We start from the raw sequence: 19,116 nt of genomic DNA, 5'->3' as shown, positions 1-19,116 counted from the left end.
CCTCAGGCCGGACCGATATTTTCTGCCGCTATCCTCGGGCCGGGCCAGGCCCTTGATCAAGCATTTGTGTTTTTTTAATCATTACTTTATTAGCCTTACTCAGTGGGGAGCAAGCTATGCCTCTCCAGCTTCTCCCGTAGCTCTGGGTAGGCTACATGTCCTGCACTGACTTGAGTGTGAGGTAAACTGTGCTGTGTCTCTCCCATCTGCAGCACCGTTGTCGGCCAGTGCGTCAGCATGCAGACCTTGGCGAAAGACAGTATTAATTAGGTGATCGAGACAAGAAAGTCTCCTATATGGTTCCAGGGCTTTGATTATGTTGCTGCCTTGATCTGTTACCCACAAGGGGAGCTAGGGTCGAATTTCTTTTTACGTTTCTTCATTCGGATCCATTTGCGATCCATTCCAGTCTGAATAAACAAACAGTGCAGTTTACATGCTTCGTCCTTGTTGCATTACCGGTATTCATTAAGATAATTCTAAACAGATTTCTGTAGTTCAAACAACTCGGAATTGTAGTTGAGAACGTCAGTTATAACGGCCCACGTATTTAAAAATTGTTTGGTTTAAATCGGGCTCGGACTTATAATTACAGTTAATGTGTCGGGCCGGGCCGGGCTCAGACACAACGTGCACGGGCTCGGGTAGGGTCGGGCTTGATTTTTTGGGCACGATCTAAGCTCTACCGTGCAGTTGCTAGTAGCTCAAGGAGGACACGGAGGATTATAAAAACATGATGGACTCTTCAGATGAGGTAATTATCTTCACTCGAGTTTCTGCGCGGGAAAGTCACCGGACGTCACAATCTTCTGAACATAGTTATACTGAGAAATACAGAGAGAGTTGTGTGGAGCTTTTTTTAAATTGTGAGATCATCGTGCTCACACAGCGAATTAGGAATCAGGGAAGAGAACTTGTGACACTCGTCATCTGTCTCTGTGTAGAATTGGTGCCAGTTTGGCCACGTTTTTTTACAAGAGATCTGAAGAATTTCAATAAGCGAACCTTAGACCTTCCAGCTTTAGGGCCAAATGATCTCTTTACACATTGCTCTAGGAGAGATTTGGGCCTCACTATACAGAAAGCTGAGTTTGTTCTAAAAATGTTGCTATGACACACATGGGGATTAGGTTATATGCAAATACGAATAATATGTAAAATCGAGAAAAGGCCCTTAGACCTAACAATGTGAACATCATCCAGACACTAACAGATACATTTAAATCTGATTCATTGGATAGTAAGTTATTATGTTGTGTCTTAAATCCACCAGCTATTTTCATATTATATAGAGGGACTACCAGCATTTGCAGCATCCTGAGCCATTTTGGTAAGGTTACTTGGAACAATCAGTCCAGAGTAGTTTTATTCTCCCTGAAACAAGTTTGCTTTTATTTTTAAAGAATTAAGCAAAAAAGTTTTTTTTGTAACTATTCACTGTCTCCCGCCATTTCAACGCAACAAAAATGTGCAACTATTTTACAAAAGCTGTTGCAAAAAAACTGGCATTTTGGGCTGCAACAACAACAGATTAAAGAATTATGCACACAAAAAAATCTCAATTTTTTTTTTTAAATATTCACTGTCTCCCGCAATTTCAATGCAACAAAAATGGTTAACTATTTGACAAAAGCTGTTGCTGTTGAGCCAAGCAATCCCCAAAAAAAGGCTGCAAAATCATGGAGGGAGGCGTTATTATGGAACCCATGTAACTTCTAGGAAAGGCTTTCCTAGAAGCATAGAGCAGTCTGTGTGGGAGCATAATGTATATATTTATATGGGTGTAGTAATAGTTTCCAATTTTTCAAACATGTTTCAAGTAATAAAGATCTAACTAGGATTTAAATGTTGTCAATAAACTTCTGTTGCTAGGAGAAAGTGTGCAGGCGTTACCCTTTCTTCACTGATGCTGCTTTCTGACTATGATGTGGTGATGACTCACCTTTAACCTAGAAACCTAAGCCAAAAACACAGACACACACAAATACTTGTTTGGTATTGCCCCCTGGTGGTTACAGCTAGAAAGACAAAATGTTGACCCTGATAAAATATTCAAAATAATATAGGCCTATATATAATTCCCTCGCAGGCACAAGTGTCTCTTTTGCTACTAGTTTATTCGAAACTTCTCTCTAAATCCACTGTGTAAAACACCGTGTTGAAGTTAGTTTGATGTTGGATATTCGACAGATATTCGGATATTCATTTCAGGTTGTGCTTTCACTCAGTCTTGGCAGAAAACAATACAACATTTCAAACAAAACAATTTGCTTCTAACTGCTTGGTTTTTACCTAGGGATCGTCAATAAATTACGTTCTGAACTTCATTTATTTCCAATAGCTTATATATATAATATCAGATGTTCAAAACACCCCAGGCCAATGCATAGCTGTTCTATGTACAACTAATCAGACACACCTCAATAAAATATATTTTTTACCAACTATTTTATTCAATTTTTGAAAGAGTCCCATTAATTTCCTATTTAAAATGGCTTTTTGCTCAATAGCTTCCCAACGTAGAACTGTTCTGCTATGTAGTACAAATCAGATACACCTCAATATGAATTAATATTTTGCACCTCCAATTTTATTTAAATTTTTAAAACAATCCCATCCATAGGAGAAATGGCTTTTTGCTCAATAGCTTCCATGTTATGGGACCCAAACATCCCAGACCACTGCAGAGCTGTTCTGCAATGTGGTACTAATAAGACACACCTCACTATGAATTAATATTTTGCACCTCCATTTTATTTAAATTTTTAAAAGAATCCCATTCATTTCCCATGGAAAATGGCTTGTTGCTCAATAGCTTCCAAGTTATGGGACCCAAACACGTCAGACTAACGTAGAACTGTTCTGCAATGTGGTACTAATAAGACACACCTCACTATGAATTAATATTTTGCACGTACTATTTTATTTACATTTTTTTACGAATCACATTCATTTCCTATGGAAAATGGCTTTTTGCTCAATAGCTTCCAAGTTATGGGACCCAAACACTCCAGATCAATGCAGATCTGTTCTGCTATGTGGTACTATTCAGACACACCTCACTATAAATTAATATTTTGCATCTACTATTCAATTTTTTGTTTTTTTAAAGAAAACATTAATTTCCCATTGAAAACAGCTTTTTGCTCAATGACTTCCATGTTATAGGCCTCAAACACCACACACCAATGCAGAACCTTTCTGGTGTATGGGTAATTTTTTATTATTTTATTAATGGTATTTATTTTGCACCTACTATTTCCAGGGTTCCTACACATTTCTCATTTCAAAATTGCATACCTTTTCCATACTTTATTTTTAACCTAGTGGACATCGGCGCACAATTTTTATAGATAGTAAACATCCAACTGTTAAGGACACATAAGGTAGGCCCAATCTAAAGCATTCTAGTTAGAAATTTATCGAGCTGGTCATCATTAAGAGCAATACCAAAATCAACTAACTACATCAAATCAGTAGTAGAACACAATGCGAAGAAAGTAGCCTTATTGTATGTCGGTAAGCAGTGTCAAAAAATTTTTGGTGTGTGATGAAACTATGACGGAACAAATTAGAATATGGAGGTCTGGGAAACGTTGAGTTATCACAAACTTTTTCAAAACCTTCACAATATTTTTCCAAACCATATTTGCCTTATTCCATACTTTTCCAGACCTGGAAAACGCTAAAATCAAATTCCATACTTTTCCATACTTTTCAAGACTGCGTAGGAACCCTGTATTTCATTTACAATTTTTAAATAACACCCTTCTTCTAGATTCCAGAAAACAGATTGTTGCTTTATACATTCCACCAGGGGCATCAGCAGAATTTCTAAGGACAACAAAGCATTGTTTCATCAACATTTTGTTGCTCTGTTTTTCATTGACCATTTGATTATGTTAACTTACCCAATGGAGTTTTGCAAATTATATTTTTGCTTCAGACCTTCCTGTAATAAAAAACAAAACCTGACACTCAAGATGATCTTCAGAACAAGCTACACAAAAGTTATTTGTCAGATTGTTCAATACCAAGTTTATATATTTATAAAATAAAATAGGAGGTGCAAAATAGTAATTTATAGTGAGGTGTGTCTTATTAGTACCACATAGCAGAACAGATCTGCATTGGTCTGGGGTGTTTGGGTCCCATAACATGGAAGCTATTGAGCAAAAAGCCATTTTCCATGGGAAATGAATGGGATTCTTTAAAAAATGTAAATAAAATAGTAGTTGCAAAATATAAATTTATAGTGAGGTGTGTCTTATTAGTACCACATAGCAGAACAGGTCTGCATTGGTCTGGGGTGTTTGGGTCCCATAACTTGGAAGCTATTGAGCAAAAAGTTGTTTTCAATGGGAAATTAATGTTTTCTTTAAAAAACAAAAAATTGAATAGTAGATGCAAAATATTAATTAATAGTGAGGTGTGTTTGAATAGTACCACATAGCAGAACATATCTGCATTGGTCTGGGGTGTTTGGGTCCCATAACTTGGAAGCTATTGAGCAAAAAGCCGTTTTCCAAATGAAAGGGATCAGGACATGAAGTTAACTTTTTTGACCACCAGCCACTGTGGCAGGTGGATTTTTAAATCCACCTGCCACAGGGACTTTTACCAGACAGTTTTTTTTTTGCATCATAAAGGTGAAAAACAGGAATTGCTGTGTCTCTATGATCCTATCCTGTCCTATTGATGGTAGCCTACTCGTGGACATTGCGCCGTCATCACATGCTGTAGTATGGGGGCCCGCCTTGATAATCCTGCATAGGGGCCCGGTGTTGGCTCGTTACGCCACTGCATATAAGAGATGAGATGACTGACAAAATCAGGAGTAGCCTACGCGCACCACAACAACAACAAAACACTGGTGAATGCGCACCATAACACATGATTTTTTTTTGTATAGTTCTTAAAAATAAAAAAATAAATAAAAATGAAACTTGTTTTGGGGAGAATAATACTTATTACTATTAATTAATTACTCTGGGCTGAGATTTCCTAGGAACCTTACCAAAAAGGCTCAGGATGCTGCAAATGTTGGTATAATATGAAAAAGGCTGGTGGATTTAAGACACAAAATAATAACTTATTGAATGAATCAAATATGAACATATCTGTCATTGTCAGTAGCTTGTTGATCTTTACATTGTTAGTTAATTTCCTATCCTGGCCTGGGACACACATTCATACGGTTTAATAAAGTACTTATTGGACTTTAACTTATCATTGCACTTACAATAACGAGTGTGTGTGTGATTGTGTGTGTGTGTGTGTGTCTGTGTGTGTGTGTGTTTGTGTGTGATTGTGTGTGCGCGTCAGTCACGGGGGGAAACGGAGCAGCCCCGCCCGCTGCAGAGAGCCGACAGATTGAAACAGCAGCTGCTGACTTTAGAGTGAAAAAAACGTTACAGCGTACGTTGATGTTAAAATGTATACATGTTGGCAGGACGGTCTGAAATGTTTTGAACGGTCTTTCGCTGTACGTTTTGTTGGTAAATGTCTGAATCACTCAATTCTCATTGGCTACCCGCCAATGTGGCAGGTAGATTGACAGTGTTACCCGCCAATTGCAAAATTCACTCGCATTTGGCGGGTGGTCGGGTGTTAATTCCATGCCCTGAAAGGGATTCTTAAAAAAATTAAATAAAATAGTAAAAAAAAGTTAAACTTGCATTCATTTAATTTTTGTCTACTTGGGGTATGAGAATATTATATAAACACATCTGACATATTATCTTATAAAGTTGTTATAGGAAACGCTTTAGCTAACAGCTTCATATTTAGATCCAAGAAAAAGATTTCAAATACAAAATAGAGTATTTTTTGCAGCATTGCTACTTTAAGGATGTGAATACAAAGCCCCCACTCACCCAGAAAATGATTATATTGTGATACAGATTGTGCAAACAGCTTGTAGCAACCAACAATTACGTTTGTTAGCCGTAAAACTCTCGTGGCTGTAGAAAATATTGCGAGAGCAGGTTTTAAACCGTCAGTTTGAATAATAACTGTAGAAACTGTAAATGATGTTTCTACTGTAACCTTTCTGCCTGACCTGTCCAGAGCAGGACACATTTTTCATTTATTTTATGTTTTTTTTTTTAGGATTCCTCCCAGGTTTCCAGACAAAGAAAAAAGGTAAAACAGAGAAACTAGGTATAAATAAAGAATTATACAGGAGATTATTTTCTAATTACTCTCTTGTTGCAAAGAAACTCTTGCACACTGTCTGACTTGCAAAGATATATTTAAAAAAGTTTTAGATCTAGGTTTAGTACAGAAATGTTACCTGTTATTAGGGCCCGAGTGCCGACAGCGGCGAAGGGCCTATTGGAACTGAAGGAATTATTATTTTCCCGGCAAATGAATTGCCTTTTTGAGGGGCTTAACATATTCAAAAACTCACCAAATTTTGCGGTCGCATCAAGTCTGGTGAACATTTACGTATTGTAAGGGTTTCGGGAACAGGCGCGCAAAAACGGCTCGCTAGCACCCCCTACAAAATTAAAAAAATTGAGCCCCTGCAGTACGTTTAACGTAGACTCACGACACTTGGTACACATATGTATCATGTTGAGACGCACAGAAAACGTCATTGGAGCCATACCCTAAACCCAACAGGAAGTCCGCCATTTTGAATTGAAAGTTTGAAATTAGTGCGATTTTGACCATTTCCACATGTCATACTTTAACGAACTCCTCCTAGAGATTTCATCCGATCAACTTCAAATTCGGTCTGTGCCATCTTAAGACATTAAAGATGAAAAGTTGTTAAAAGAAAAAAATTTCGTCATAGGGCGTGGCCGTGGCGGGGCGGCCATTTTGTGCGTTTCGCCACCAAAACAGGAAGTGGGTGTAACTTGAGTGTACATTGTCCAACTGGCTCGAAACTTTTCATGATTCATAAGACTCTACCTCTGAGGACATTTACTGGAGAAAATTGACTCAAAGTCATAGCGCCCCCTAGTGGCAACAGGAAGTAGGCCAAAAAGTGAAGGTGCTATACTTTAACAAGAGATTTCATCCGGCGGACTTCAAATTTGGTCTGTACCATCTAAACACCTTAAAGATGAAAAGTTATTAAAAGAAAAACTTTTCGTCAGATGGTGTGGGCGTGGCGGCCATTTTGAGAATTTAGCGATGAATGAGAAAGTGGCTGTAACTACAGTGTACATTGTCATATCTGCTTGAAATTTCCTACAGTCAACAAGAGTCCAGGCCTGAGGACAAATACAGGCCAATATTGAGTTTTGGTCATAGCGCCCCCTGCTGGCAACAGGAAATAAGCCTTATATGGCAAACATCATCCGATTTACATGAAACTTATAATGTGTGGTCTACATGTGATAATGAGCCACCCCGTATATTTTAACCACGCCCACTTACTCAGGCCACGCCCCCTTTCATAACATTTGAACCGTTTAAGGTAGAGTCTTTTGTGAGGTATCACTGAACCAAGCAGAGAGTTCCTTCTTCATTGGTGATGGTTTGGCCCGCCCCCTAAGCTTAAGCCACGCCCCCTTTCATAAGTGCTGACCCATCTAAGGCAGAGTCTTGTGTGAGGTATCACTGAACTCAGCCGAGAGTTTCGTTTTCATTGGTCATGGTTTGGCCCGCCCCCAATGCTTTAGCCACGCCCCCTTTCACAGCTAATTAACTATGACGTAGAGTCTTGTGTAAGGTATCATTGAACTCAGCAGAGACTTTCTTATTCATTGGTCATGGTTTGGCTCGCCCCCCTATGCTTAAGCCACGCCCCCTTTCATAACTGGTGACCCGTTTAAGGTAGAGTCTTGTGTGACGTATCAATGAACTCAGCAGAGACTTCCTTTTTATTTGGTAAAGGTTTGCCCCGACCCCTATGCTTTGGCCACGCCCCCTGTCATGGCTAATGAACTGTATGATGTAGAGTCTTGTATGAGGTATCATTGAACTCAGCAGGGAGTTCCCTTTTCGTTGATGACGATTTGCAGTGTCTGAGTGACGCACAAATGCACGGTCGCAAGGAGCGGTGACGGCCGGTAAACCCGACGTGCGCAGAGGAGCGAGGGCCCATCCATCGCTGCTTGCAGCTTTAATTAAAGTTATCTTTGCAAGTTAGACAGTATGCTGGAGTTTCTTTTAAACCTTTGACCTACTCATCCCTCTCTTACACACCTGTCTCATGGAATAGATGTGCGAAATATTTCTCTGTACTAATTACTCTCTCACCTGTGTTCAGATATTGATGATATCCGGTTGTTGGGAGGATCCAGCCACTGTTCTGGTGCGCTGCAGGTGAAGCGCCAGGGAGTGTGGAAAGAAGTGGATGACGATAAATGGGACCTGAAGTTAGCAGACGTAGTTTGCAGACATCTGGACTGTGGCTCTGTGGTTCGAGCTTCATCAAAAATTCGTTCATACCCTTTTAGCAGAATTAAACCTTCCTGTCTTGAGTCTGGAACTAGACTGAAGAAATGTTTAACAAAAAGGTCTATGATTGAGGCTACCAGTCTGGAGATCATCTGCTCAGGTAACAACAATCAGTAACACAAAAACACAAATTCCAAAGCAAGCTCAAAAGTACGTTTGTTGCTGGAGGCTCATGGCTTCAAACCTTCCAAGATATTCCTCAGCCACCAGAAGGGGACTGTCACTGAACTGGCCTGTAACAATGCATTATGTAATACAATTTCAAAATGTAATGCATTTATACTTCATTATGTAATAACACTCGCATTATGTAATAATTTGCCACATTTAGTAAGGGGTTTACAGAGCCGTCAGCAATACGGGAGCAGGGCACCAGTGCCATTGACAAGCAGCTTAAATATAAAAAATAAATTGAAAAAAACTCAGAGTGCCTACAGTCTTATTGCCGTTTGTCTTTAACGTATTGTAATGTGTCAGTGTTATTTTGCCATGCCATATACTTTTATACACTTTCAATTCTCTGTCTGCATGTTTTTCTGTCTCTTTCTCTGTCTGTCTCTCTCTCTTCTCCAGACTCTGTCAGGCTGGTGAATGGGACTAGTCTGTGTTCAGGCAGACTGGAGGTGAAGTCTAACCAGCCTAACCAGTCGTGGTCCTCAGTGTGTGAAGATCACTTTGACCTGCAGGATGCAGAGGTGGTCTGCAGGGAGCTTGATTGTGGGACTCCTTCACTCCTCCAGGGAGCGCTCTATGGAGACACGGAGGCTCCAGTGTGGACCAAAGAGTTCCAGTGTAGAGGCCATGAGTCTGCTCTGCTGGACTGTGACAGCTCAGATAGAAACACCTGCTCTTCTGGCAAAGCTGTTGGACTCACCTGCTCAGGTAGAAGAAGATCTGTTGCTTTGAATTGAGTTTCTATTTTGATAACTGTGGCATGATCTATTTTTACCAATTACTCTTATCTGCTCAGAGCCCGATAATTTCCAGTTGGCAAGAGGATCCAGTCGCTGTGCCGGTGAACTGGAGATAAAGAAAGAGGGATGGTGGCATCAAGTGGATGCTAAAGATTCTGCCTGGAATCTAAAGGCAGCAGATGTAGTGTGTAGACATCTTGACTGCGGTTCCGCTGTTTCAACAGGGTGGAAAAAGAGGGATTACTACACATTAATATGGTGGATTAGCTCAACTTGTCTTCAATCCAAGTCTGCAGTTAGGGAGTGTATATTAACACAGTATTCCCTTTCCCTTTCCAACCTGGAGATCATCTGTTCAGGTAACACCACACCAGGCAATACTTCAGCTATAACTGTAATCTCAGTCTTTTCACTTGCATTTACATTTCACATATGCTTTTGTTCAAAGCACGTCAAAATGAGGTACCATCCAAGCTACAGTAAATCCAGGAGATGTCATCAAGAATAAGAGCTTAGTTTTACATTCCATCTGACAGTGCCACATGGTTGCAGGTGCATGCAGCAATGCATAGGTTTATGGGAAATGAAAAGGCAGCATTGAGTAAGTTATCTTATTCAGCCAGCAATGGAGAACTACGGTTGTATGCACCCGACTCAGAATTAAGTCAGCTGAATCAGGTTTGGCTGTTCATTACGAATATGAAAGTGCTGTGTTTTATGACCCACCCATCCACCCCAACCTTTTCACTAAGCAGTCCACAGCACTTTGATACAGCAGCTTTGTATGTGCTACCTACAGCTGTATGGTTCATGAGCGGCCTGATACTTTGGACATTTTATGTTTTGGTTGGGCGACATAAGGCCCTGATCAGACAGAGCGTGTTTTATCAGCCTTGGGCGGCTTTTTCAAGAAAAGTGAAGTGTTTTGCTCGCTGCTTTTGCGTTGCTGAGCGCATCATATTTTTCTGCTCTATGCGCCTTGCATTTTTTCAGGAGTGCCCTGAACGCCTTGAGTTGAAAAAAATTGCGCAAAAGCCAGTGATTTCGTGGTTGCCTAGCAAGAATAACAAAAACACGCAACTGGCAGCGCTATTGTATTGTAAGGTGGTAGTGTTATTTTGCAATGCCATACTTTTATACACTTTCATTCTCTGTCTGCATGTTTTTCTGTCTTTCTCTGTCTGTCTCTCTCTATTCTCCAGACTCTGTCAGGCTGGTGAATGGGACTGGTCTGTGTTCAGGCAGACTGGAGATGAAGTCTGCCCAGCGGTGGTCCTCAGTGTGTGAAGATGACTTTGACCTGCAGGATGCAGAGGTGGTCTGCTGGGAGCTTGGCTGTGGGGCTCCTTCAGTCCTCCAGGGGGCGCTCTATGGAGACATGGAGGCTCCAGTGTGGACCAAAGAGTTCCAGTGTAGAGGTCATGAGTCTGCTCTACTGGACTGTGACAGCTCAGATAATAACACCTGCTCTTCTGGCAAAGCTGTTGGACTCACCTGCTCAGGTAGAAGAAAACATTTATAAATCAATCAACCAATGTGTGAGGTGTGAATGTTGTCTCTATGTGACAGCCCTGAGATTGACTGGCAACCTGTCCAGGTGTACCCCGTCTACAGCGCTGCCACTGAGTGGAGCTGTCACATTGCTTTCTGTTTGGATTAAGTCCATTCAGTTTTGTTAGAAGCTATGTCTCTGTTATGACAACTTGACATTAAGCAAGACAACATAACCTGTCATAAATATGTCATGGCAGGCCTAATTATCAAAGTTTAAGTAACTATTTAGTTTTCATGTATTAAGGTGCTCTAAGGGATACATTTTTTGTCACATACAGCAAACATCTCACTATCCGCGAGCTGCCTGTCCCCTGAACACACTGTAAAAAAACACGGTCTCTGTAGACAGCCCAGGCTCCACAAACGCCAGCAAAAAGCACACTGCGCCAACCTGCACCACCAAACATAACAAACAGCCAATAACCGACAAGAAGGATTTGGGGGTGGGGGTTGGGGTGTTAGTACGCGGAAGGGAGGGAGAGGGGATGGGATGAGGAGGAGGGAGGGGTGAGCTAGTCTCATTTTGTTTGAAAATACTTTGAACGTCAACAAGAAGTGCCGTCACCCAACATTGCTTAGAGTGCCTTTAACATTACATTAAACTGCCTTAAGTTGTTGGTTTTTATATTGGCTGTGATGAGAGCATTATAATCATAGATGTATAACACGGAGATACCGCATTGGCCGCTGCTGTTCATTGGAGCAATACGATGACGCTGCCGCCATTTTGGGATGGACATGCCACGCCTCCTTATGCATGTGTGTCTATCCAGGCAGGAGGTTTACCACAATTAAAGTCATAATTTCTCGCTGAATTTCCAAAAGATTTTCAAGTGGTTTGCTTTGCTACAAAAGCCAGACATGTATCTATGATGATACTTGGTTAAATTAAAAATGAGGGTTTTCTAAAATACCTTATTGTACCTTGTGTACATATGCAGTAGAGGGCTGCATTGGGATTGGGTCCAGCGGGACCCAACGCAAATCTTGCGGGAGCGGGCAGTTTGAACTTTGATGCGGGCAGGAGCGGGAGGCTAAAAAAAACACTGCGGGATCGGGATGTAGCCTGGAACACCCCCACGCCAGCAGACACTGTAGATATACATATATACTGACTGAGTATATACTGTATATCTATGAGCAGACACCAGCAGCGTGTCTGAGCCTCCCAGGACAGGGGAGCTCCGAGGCTCCGTCCACCGTCCGCCCGCTTCCTCATCCTCTGCTCCTTCCTCCCCCTCTCACAGCAGCAAGCACCTGCCTTCTTTCCCTGCATCTTCTCCCTATTAGCCTATAAAATGACATGTTTTCTCATGTGGAACGGGAGAAGACACAAAATCATTGCATCTCTATTATTGTGCGGGCATAAATTCTCAGAGTTTTGCGGGTGCGGGCGGGAGTTGACATACTAGTGTTGACGAACTGACAGAAGAGCTGTTTAATTAACCCGACTCGTGTCACTGAACCGGGAGAATTGAGTGCCATACGTCAATGAACCGACTCACTCCTGTTCTCTTAATACATCCATGCATTCGTGCCGTTGTGTGTAGCTGGTATTCTTCTGCTAGACTGCTACTGTGTGTGTAGTAATCTAGCTCATTAGCGCCTCCACTGGAGTGGTGGTAGAATCAATCAGGAAATGGCCTAGACCGCGCAGCAGGCTACTGAACGAGACCGAATGTAACAGTGCAACCAGCTGCTCGAGTCTAATGTAATCAAGCGGTGTCTTGGTTCTCGGCAAGTTTGAGTTATTAACCAAGCCTCGTTTCTGGTGCATCTTAGATGATTGTGTTTATGGCAATTCAACATCTTTAACATGGGGTTTTTACATTCTATGATTATAATTGTATCAATTGTGTACAGAGTTTTGGATAGATAGTTTTAGGCTAACGTTACTTTTTGCTAAAGTAACCACTAACAGACTTTGATACAACACCGCAATTCACGCAATGTTGAAGAGGCATGTCAACCAAGACAGCCCCTCCATACGCAGAGCTTTCAGCATTTCTGGACAGATCTCATCAATCCCTGGGGCCTTGCCACTGTGGAGTTGTTTAACTACCTCAGCAACTTCCACCAGGGAAATTGACGACAATCCCCCATCATCCTCCAGCTCTGCCTCTAACATAGAGTATTAGTTGGATTTAGGAGTTTCTCAAAGTGCTCCTTCCACCACCCTATTACCTCCTCAGTTGAGGTCAACAGCGTCCCATCCTTACGGTACACAGCTTGGATGGTTCCCTGCTTCCCCCTCCTGAGGTGGCGAACGGTTTTCCAGAATCACCTTGGTGCCGACCGAAAGACCTTCTCCATGTCTTCTCTGAACTTCTCCCACACCATCTGCTTTGCCTCTTTCACGGCAGAGGCTGCAGCCCTTCGGGCCCTTCGGTACCTTGCAACTGCCTCCGGAGTCCTCTGGGATAACATATCCCAGAAAGACTCCTTCAGTCGGACGGCTTCCCTGACCACCGGTGTCCACTATGGTGTTCGTGGGTTACCGCCCCTTGAGGCACCCAAGCCCCTAAGACCACAGCTCCCCGCTGCAGCTTCAGCAATGGAAACTTTGAACATTGTCCACTCGGGTTCAATGCCCCCAGCCTCCACAGGGATGCACGAAAAGCTTCACCGGAGGTGTGAGTTGAAAGTCTGTCGGACAGGGGCCTCCTCCAGACGTTCCCAATTTACCCGCACTACCGTTTTGGGCTTACCAGGTCTGTCCAGAGTCTTCCCCCACCCCCTGACCCAACTCACCACCAGATGGTGATCGGTTGACAGCTCTGCCCCTCTCTTCACCCGAGTGTCCAAAACATACGGCCTCAGATCAGATGAAACGATTATAAAATCGATCATTGACCTTCGGCCTAGGGTGCTCTGGTACCAAGTACACTTATGAGCATCCCTATGTTCGAACATGGTGTTTGTCATAGACAATCCATGACTAGCACATAAGTCCAACAACAGACAACCACTCTGGTTTAGATCAAGGAGGCCATTCCTCCCAATCACGCCTCTCCATGTATCTCCATCATTGCCCATGTGCGCGTTGAAGTCCCCCAGCAGAACTACGGAGTCCCCCACTTGAGCCCCACACAGGACTCCATTCAAGGTCGCCAAGAAGGCCGAATACTCCGAACAACGGTCAGAGTTTTGCCCCCCACAACCCGCAGGCGTAGGGAGGCGACCCTCTCGTCCACCGGGGTAAACTCCAAAGTAGCAGCGCTCAGCTGGGGGCTTGTGAGTATCCCCACACCCGCCCAGCGCCTCACACCCCTATCCAGGAGTATGGTTCCAGAGCCGAGACTGTGCGTAGAGGTAAGCCCAACCAGATCCAACTGGTAGCGCTCCACCTCCCGCACAAGTTCCGGCTCCTTACCCCACAGAGAGGTGACATTCCACGTCCCCAGAGCCAGCCTTTGCCACCCAGGTCTTGTCCGTCGAGGCCCCTGACCTTCACCGCCACCCATGTTATGACATGTTAATGAAAAGTTCAAGTGGTTTCACTTCATGAGGTCAAAGAAGATATTCATGACATCGTTAACGTACAAAAGCATTTGACAGTGTAATCAAACTTTGTGACATCTTTATGACAAGCCCAAATTGTTTCACTCTACTTAAGGTCAAAGAAAACATTGATGACACAATTATAATAGTCTCATGACAGCCAATTTAAAAACCAACCACTTATGATGTTTAATTAATGCCAGGGTTTAACTATAAGGGTTGACCGATGGCCAGGGGAAAGTAAAACGCCACGTCAGGCAAGTAAATATAAATCCACTCGCCCGTTCAGGCATCATCGTATCATAAATTACGTTATCGTTCTCTTGCCCCACGATGGAGAACGCTTGGTGAATGATTCAATTTGAATGTTCCGCTGGCCAATCAAGAATTGAGTTAGTGCTTGAGGCTTTTATTTCCAAGTTTTTTTTGTCAAAGTTAGACATCTTTTTTCAATGTTTGTTTTCAGTTTTGATGGTTTTTTTCGAACTTTTTTTAAACGTTCTTTTCCGAAAAAAACAACAAATTGTATAGGGGCAAGAATTTCTTTCACTTCGGGCATTTTTTTTCACTTGACCGACTGGACAAGTGAAAACAAAAATTTAACGTTAAAACCTGAATGCTAACACATGAAGGTAAACGGTTTCTTTAAGTATGAAGTGTTACCAAGATGGCTGTTTTGTTTGTACCCAGAACCTGGTTTTGTCAGGCTGTTTGGAGGAGCCAGCCGGTGTGATGGCACACTGGAGATGAAACACCGGGACGAATGGAAACCAGTGGATGACAGGAGCCAGAACCTGAGATTAGCAGGCATGGTGTGTGGAGAGCTGGGCTGTGGCTTTGCTTTTTCAACCAGAAGGCAAACGCAGATAAAAAGAGAATCTTGGGGAATCACATCTGACTGTAATACATCTTCACTCTTGAAATGTTTTACAGAATTTACATATTCCACTACCACCATAGAGATAACCTGCTCAGGTAACACCATTTATGATAATCTTTCCAGTGTCTCTACCTGTCACAAATCTGTTGTTTAAAGGATAGAGAAGTACGTTTGTTACTGGATAGTCTTGCATTGCCAGACTGCGCTCTGGAGTAAGGTCTGGTGACACCACAAAAACATTCTGGAATAGGAGAAAACAACTCTCTGGGTTGTTTGCATTTCTTTAAACCAATCCCAATCGTCTTGGGCGGCGCTAAGCTCCGGACGCAGCGACGGTGGCTCTGCTAAATAGTTTCTGTGAGGAACGTGTTTTGGTGGAACATTTGCACCCCGCAAAAGAACGGTACACAAAATATTAAATGAAGTTAACTGTTCACAAAATACAGTAACGTCAGCTATTAAAATTAGCTGGATACATGGTTAAACCTAATTTGCTTTTACCAATGTATCGCCGTGCGTACTTCGTCCATAGCAATCCCACCAATCGGTCCCAAAACGTCCCAGTTAGAGAGGAAATGCCGTAAACATATTCTTTGTTAATACATCTTTACAATCATTCACCTTTGTTCTGTTTCTGACACTTTCCAGACTCTCAGACTGTCAGGCTGGTGAACGGGACTAGTCTGTGTTCAGGCAGACTGGAAGTGAAGTCTACCCAGTCTACCCAGCCGTGGTCCTCAGTGTGTGAAGATGACTTTGACCTGCAGGATGCAGAAGTGGCCTGCAGGGAGTTTGGCTGTGGGGCTCCTTCAGTCCTCCAGGGGGTGCTCTATGAAGACAGGGAGGCTCCAGTGTGGACCAAAGAGTTCCAGTGTGGAGGCCAAGAGTCTGCTCTGCTGGACTGTGACAGCTCAGCTAGAAACACCTGCTCTTCTGGCAAAGCTGTTGGACTCACCTGCTCAGGTAGAAGAGGAGCTGTAGCTTTGATTTGCTGCACTGGCTGACTTCCTCTACTAATTATTCTCATGTCTCTGCTCAGGTCCAGATTATATCAGGTTTGTGGGAGAGGCCAGCCGCTGCGCTGGTAAACTGGAGATGAAAAACTACGGAGAGTGGAGACGAGTGGCTGCCTTGGATAAATGGGACCGGATGTCTGCAGATGCAGTGTGTCGAAAACTGGACTGTGGTTCTGCTGTTCCAAAAAGTATTTATTACGATTTAGGATTTTCTGGATCTTCAGTCTATCCTGTGTGGTTCATCAACTCGTCCTGTGTTCGGTCTATATCTGCACTGAAGGAATGTGTGACAACTGACAATACGTACAGCTCTTTTATCCTGGAAATTACCTGCTCAGGTAACACCAATAATGACAATCACACTATGATAAAGGTGGTTACATTGCTTTGCTTGGCCTGTTGCCATCGCAACCTGGACCCAGATCAGGCTGTTCTCATGAACCATTCGTACATATAGCTATGCGAAAAGTAATGCACTGTAATTTGTATGTATTCCACACATTCATTGCTGTATACACCACATTGACTGCTGCTGTATTATGGCGTTATATATGTGTCACATTCCTGAGCGAGTAATTGTATGTTTTGAGCACAGAGAACTATATTTTGCAAGCACATTACATTGCATTTTGAACAGAAATTAACACTCGCAAAAAATAATTTAGTTTGAGTAAACAAAAACCTATTTCCTGCATTTTCCTATTCCTTCCTATTTTCACAGCGTTACAAGTGTGCCACAAAACCAACCAATCGCAGAATCAAAAGGTCAATTCTGATTGGCTGTTCGTCTCCAATTAGATCGCAAGTAGCAGGAAACACATATCTACAGGGAAACACTGCAGGTGTTGTGTCAAAGACACAACACCTGCAGTGATTCCCCAGCAATGGGTATGTCTGCTGTAGCCAGTGGGTACTTGGAAAGCTTGTGGAGCAGCTTAACTAATCAAAAATAATAATTGAATTATGATTGATTTAAAACAATATATCAGCTAAAACAGCTCAACACATATGTTTAAACATATAGCGAAAAAGTGGCCTACTGACTTAGCTAACAGTTTAAATGATTAACTAAAAGTAATGGATGACTTTTGAAACATTAACCACACTTCAGGTAAAAGGCCTAGCTAGTAGAATTTCTGACCAAACCAACCTAAATGTTTACAGTTCAATTGCATGAAAATGTAAGAATATTCACTTTAATATGATAAATAGTGTGAACACATTGGGAATTGATAGGGTGGGGTATTTGTGTTTATATGACAGGACTGTGGGGGAACCTCAGACCAGAAAGGTTGGAAAGCACTGATCTACAGTATTTTATATTATTGACCGACCGGTATATTACAGACATGCCTTAATAGTTGTGTTAATCACAATACCGTTGTTTGAATTACATATCTCTGTGTGTGACTAACGTCATCCTTCACAAGCAATCTAACATTAGCCCAGCATGGATAAAGTCTATGAATCCAACATATTCACCCGAACACACCTAAAATGTCACAATACAGCTTGTAAGAAGTTTGTAATACTGGTTACATAGTTATCGTGTTTTATTAACCTTAATTCTGTTTGCCAAGGCTATATTTTATTGGCTTGCAAAGTAGCTATCTGTTGCTAACGCTAACGTTGGCTAATTTATGTCAAAAAGCAGTAGCTAACTAACATTACTGCCAAGATATGGTTTCATTTTAAGCCCGTGTAAACACATGACAACACTAGTCTCTAGTGAAATCATATCTTGGCAGTAGTTAGCTAACGTTTCTGCTTTTTGAGATAAATTAGCGTTAGCAACGGATAGTTCCTTCGCCAGCTAATATAGCAACAGAATTCAGGTTAATAAAATACGGTAATGTAATCAAAGTATTAAAAACTACTTACATGTGGCTATAGTGTGACAGGCGTACTGCTGTTCAGTCTCGCATTGCGATACCTAACTTAGCTAGTTACAGTGCTGCGAGGCCTGTTCAGATGACATGTCGGCTGCAGTGTGTGAGCTAGATTGCTTGTGAAGGATGAGTCAAACTAACGTTAGTCACACAAGGAGATATGAGTCAAACAAAACAATGGCATTATAGTACACACAAATATTAACACATTTCTGTGATATGTCAATAATACAAAATACTGACCGAAATGTGTTTTAATCCAGTAACATTAGCTAGTCGAACAACTCCACTGTAGTCAGTATTTGCTGTACCAACAGGTGTTGACTGAAAAAGACTGTTCCTCCTAGATTTTTGTTGTGACAATTTTTCGGGACTCCCGCGGGTTACGGTATTCCCACGGGAGTCCCGCAGTACGGGAGTTAATTTCACTGTTGGTAACGTGATAGGGACGGAATAGAGCATAGAAATCAACGGGAGTGGGCGGGAGCGGGATGGAACCGGATTAAAAAAATTATGCTGCAATGCGGTGAGTGTGCCCAAAGATTGCGAGGCTACTTAGTATGTGGAAGGCAGCGATTGTTCTAACCTACCCTAAATCAATAAATGTGTGTTTTGAGTGTGAGAAGATCTCCTTTAGGAATTACGTAATGAAATCGCCTCGCCCTTTCTGAGGCAACCTCAGTGATTTGACTGTGATTAACGAAACATGCTACAGGGGGGCAACAGAATCTGATAACTTCAGACAACATAGGGAACGAAACGGGAGTGGGACAGGATTCGGGAGTCTCTCTCTCGGGATTTTGCAGGACAGGATTTTTTTTTGGGGGGGGTTCAGTCACGTGATCGGGATATGACGGGAGTATTTTTGTGGGCTTGGGATGGAATGGGAGCGACAATTGATTCCCGTGTCACCCTCTAGTCGGGGTGGATGTTTGGCTCTTAAA

The 19,116-nt window shown here is 42.3% G+C and overlaps 1 protein-coding gene across 4 annotated transcripts in view; it reads left to right on the top strand.

Annotated features, from left to right (window-relative positions):
• LOC116053130 (scavenger receptor cysteine-rich type 1 protein M130-like) overlaps positions 1 to 19,116 on the top strand; it is a 47,005-nt gene that overhangs the window by 25,762 nt on the left and 2,127 nt on the right. For 2 of the 4 annotated variants that reach the window (XM_035995835.1, XM_035995832.1), the window contains exons 3-7: positions 8,228 to 8,518; positions 8,992 to 9,300; positions 15,078 to 15,362; positions 15,916 to 16,230; positions 16,307 to 16,621. In XM_035995835.1, the coding sequence (XP_035851728.1) occupies positions 8,228 to 8,518; positions 8,992 to 9,300; positions 15,078 to 15,362; positions 15,916 to 16,230; positions 16,307 to 16,621 (1,515 nt within the window). Of the gene's footprint in view, positions 1 to 6,007; positions 6,145 to 8,227; positions 8,519 to 8,991; positions 9,301 to 15,077; positions 15,363 to 15,915; positions 16,231 to 16,306; positions 16,622 to 19,116 lie in introns of those variants that run through there. The other 2 variants (XM_035995833.1, XM_035995834.1) reach the window with 2 other exon arrangements.

Source organism: Sander lucioperca, chromosome 20 (genome assembly GCF_008315115.2).
Source record: "Sander lucioperca isolate FBNREF2018 chromosome 20, SLUC_FBN_1.2, whole genome shotgun sequence".
NCBI classification, from domain to species: Eukaryota; Metazoa; Chordata; class Actinopteri; order Perciformes; family Percidae; genus Sander; species Sander lucioperca.
Note: the sequence above shows the minus strand (reverse complement) of the source record. Positions and strands in the feature narration are given on the sequence as shown.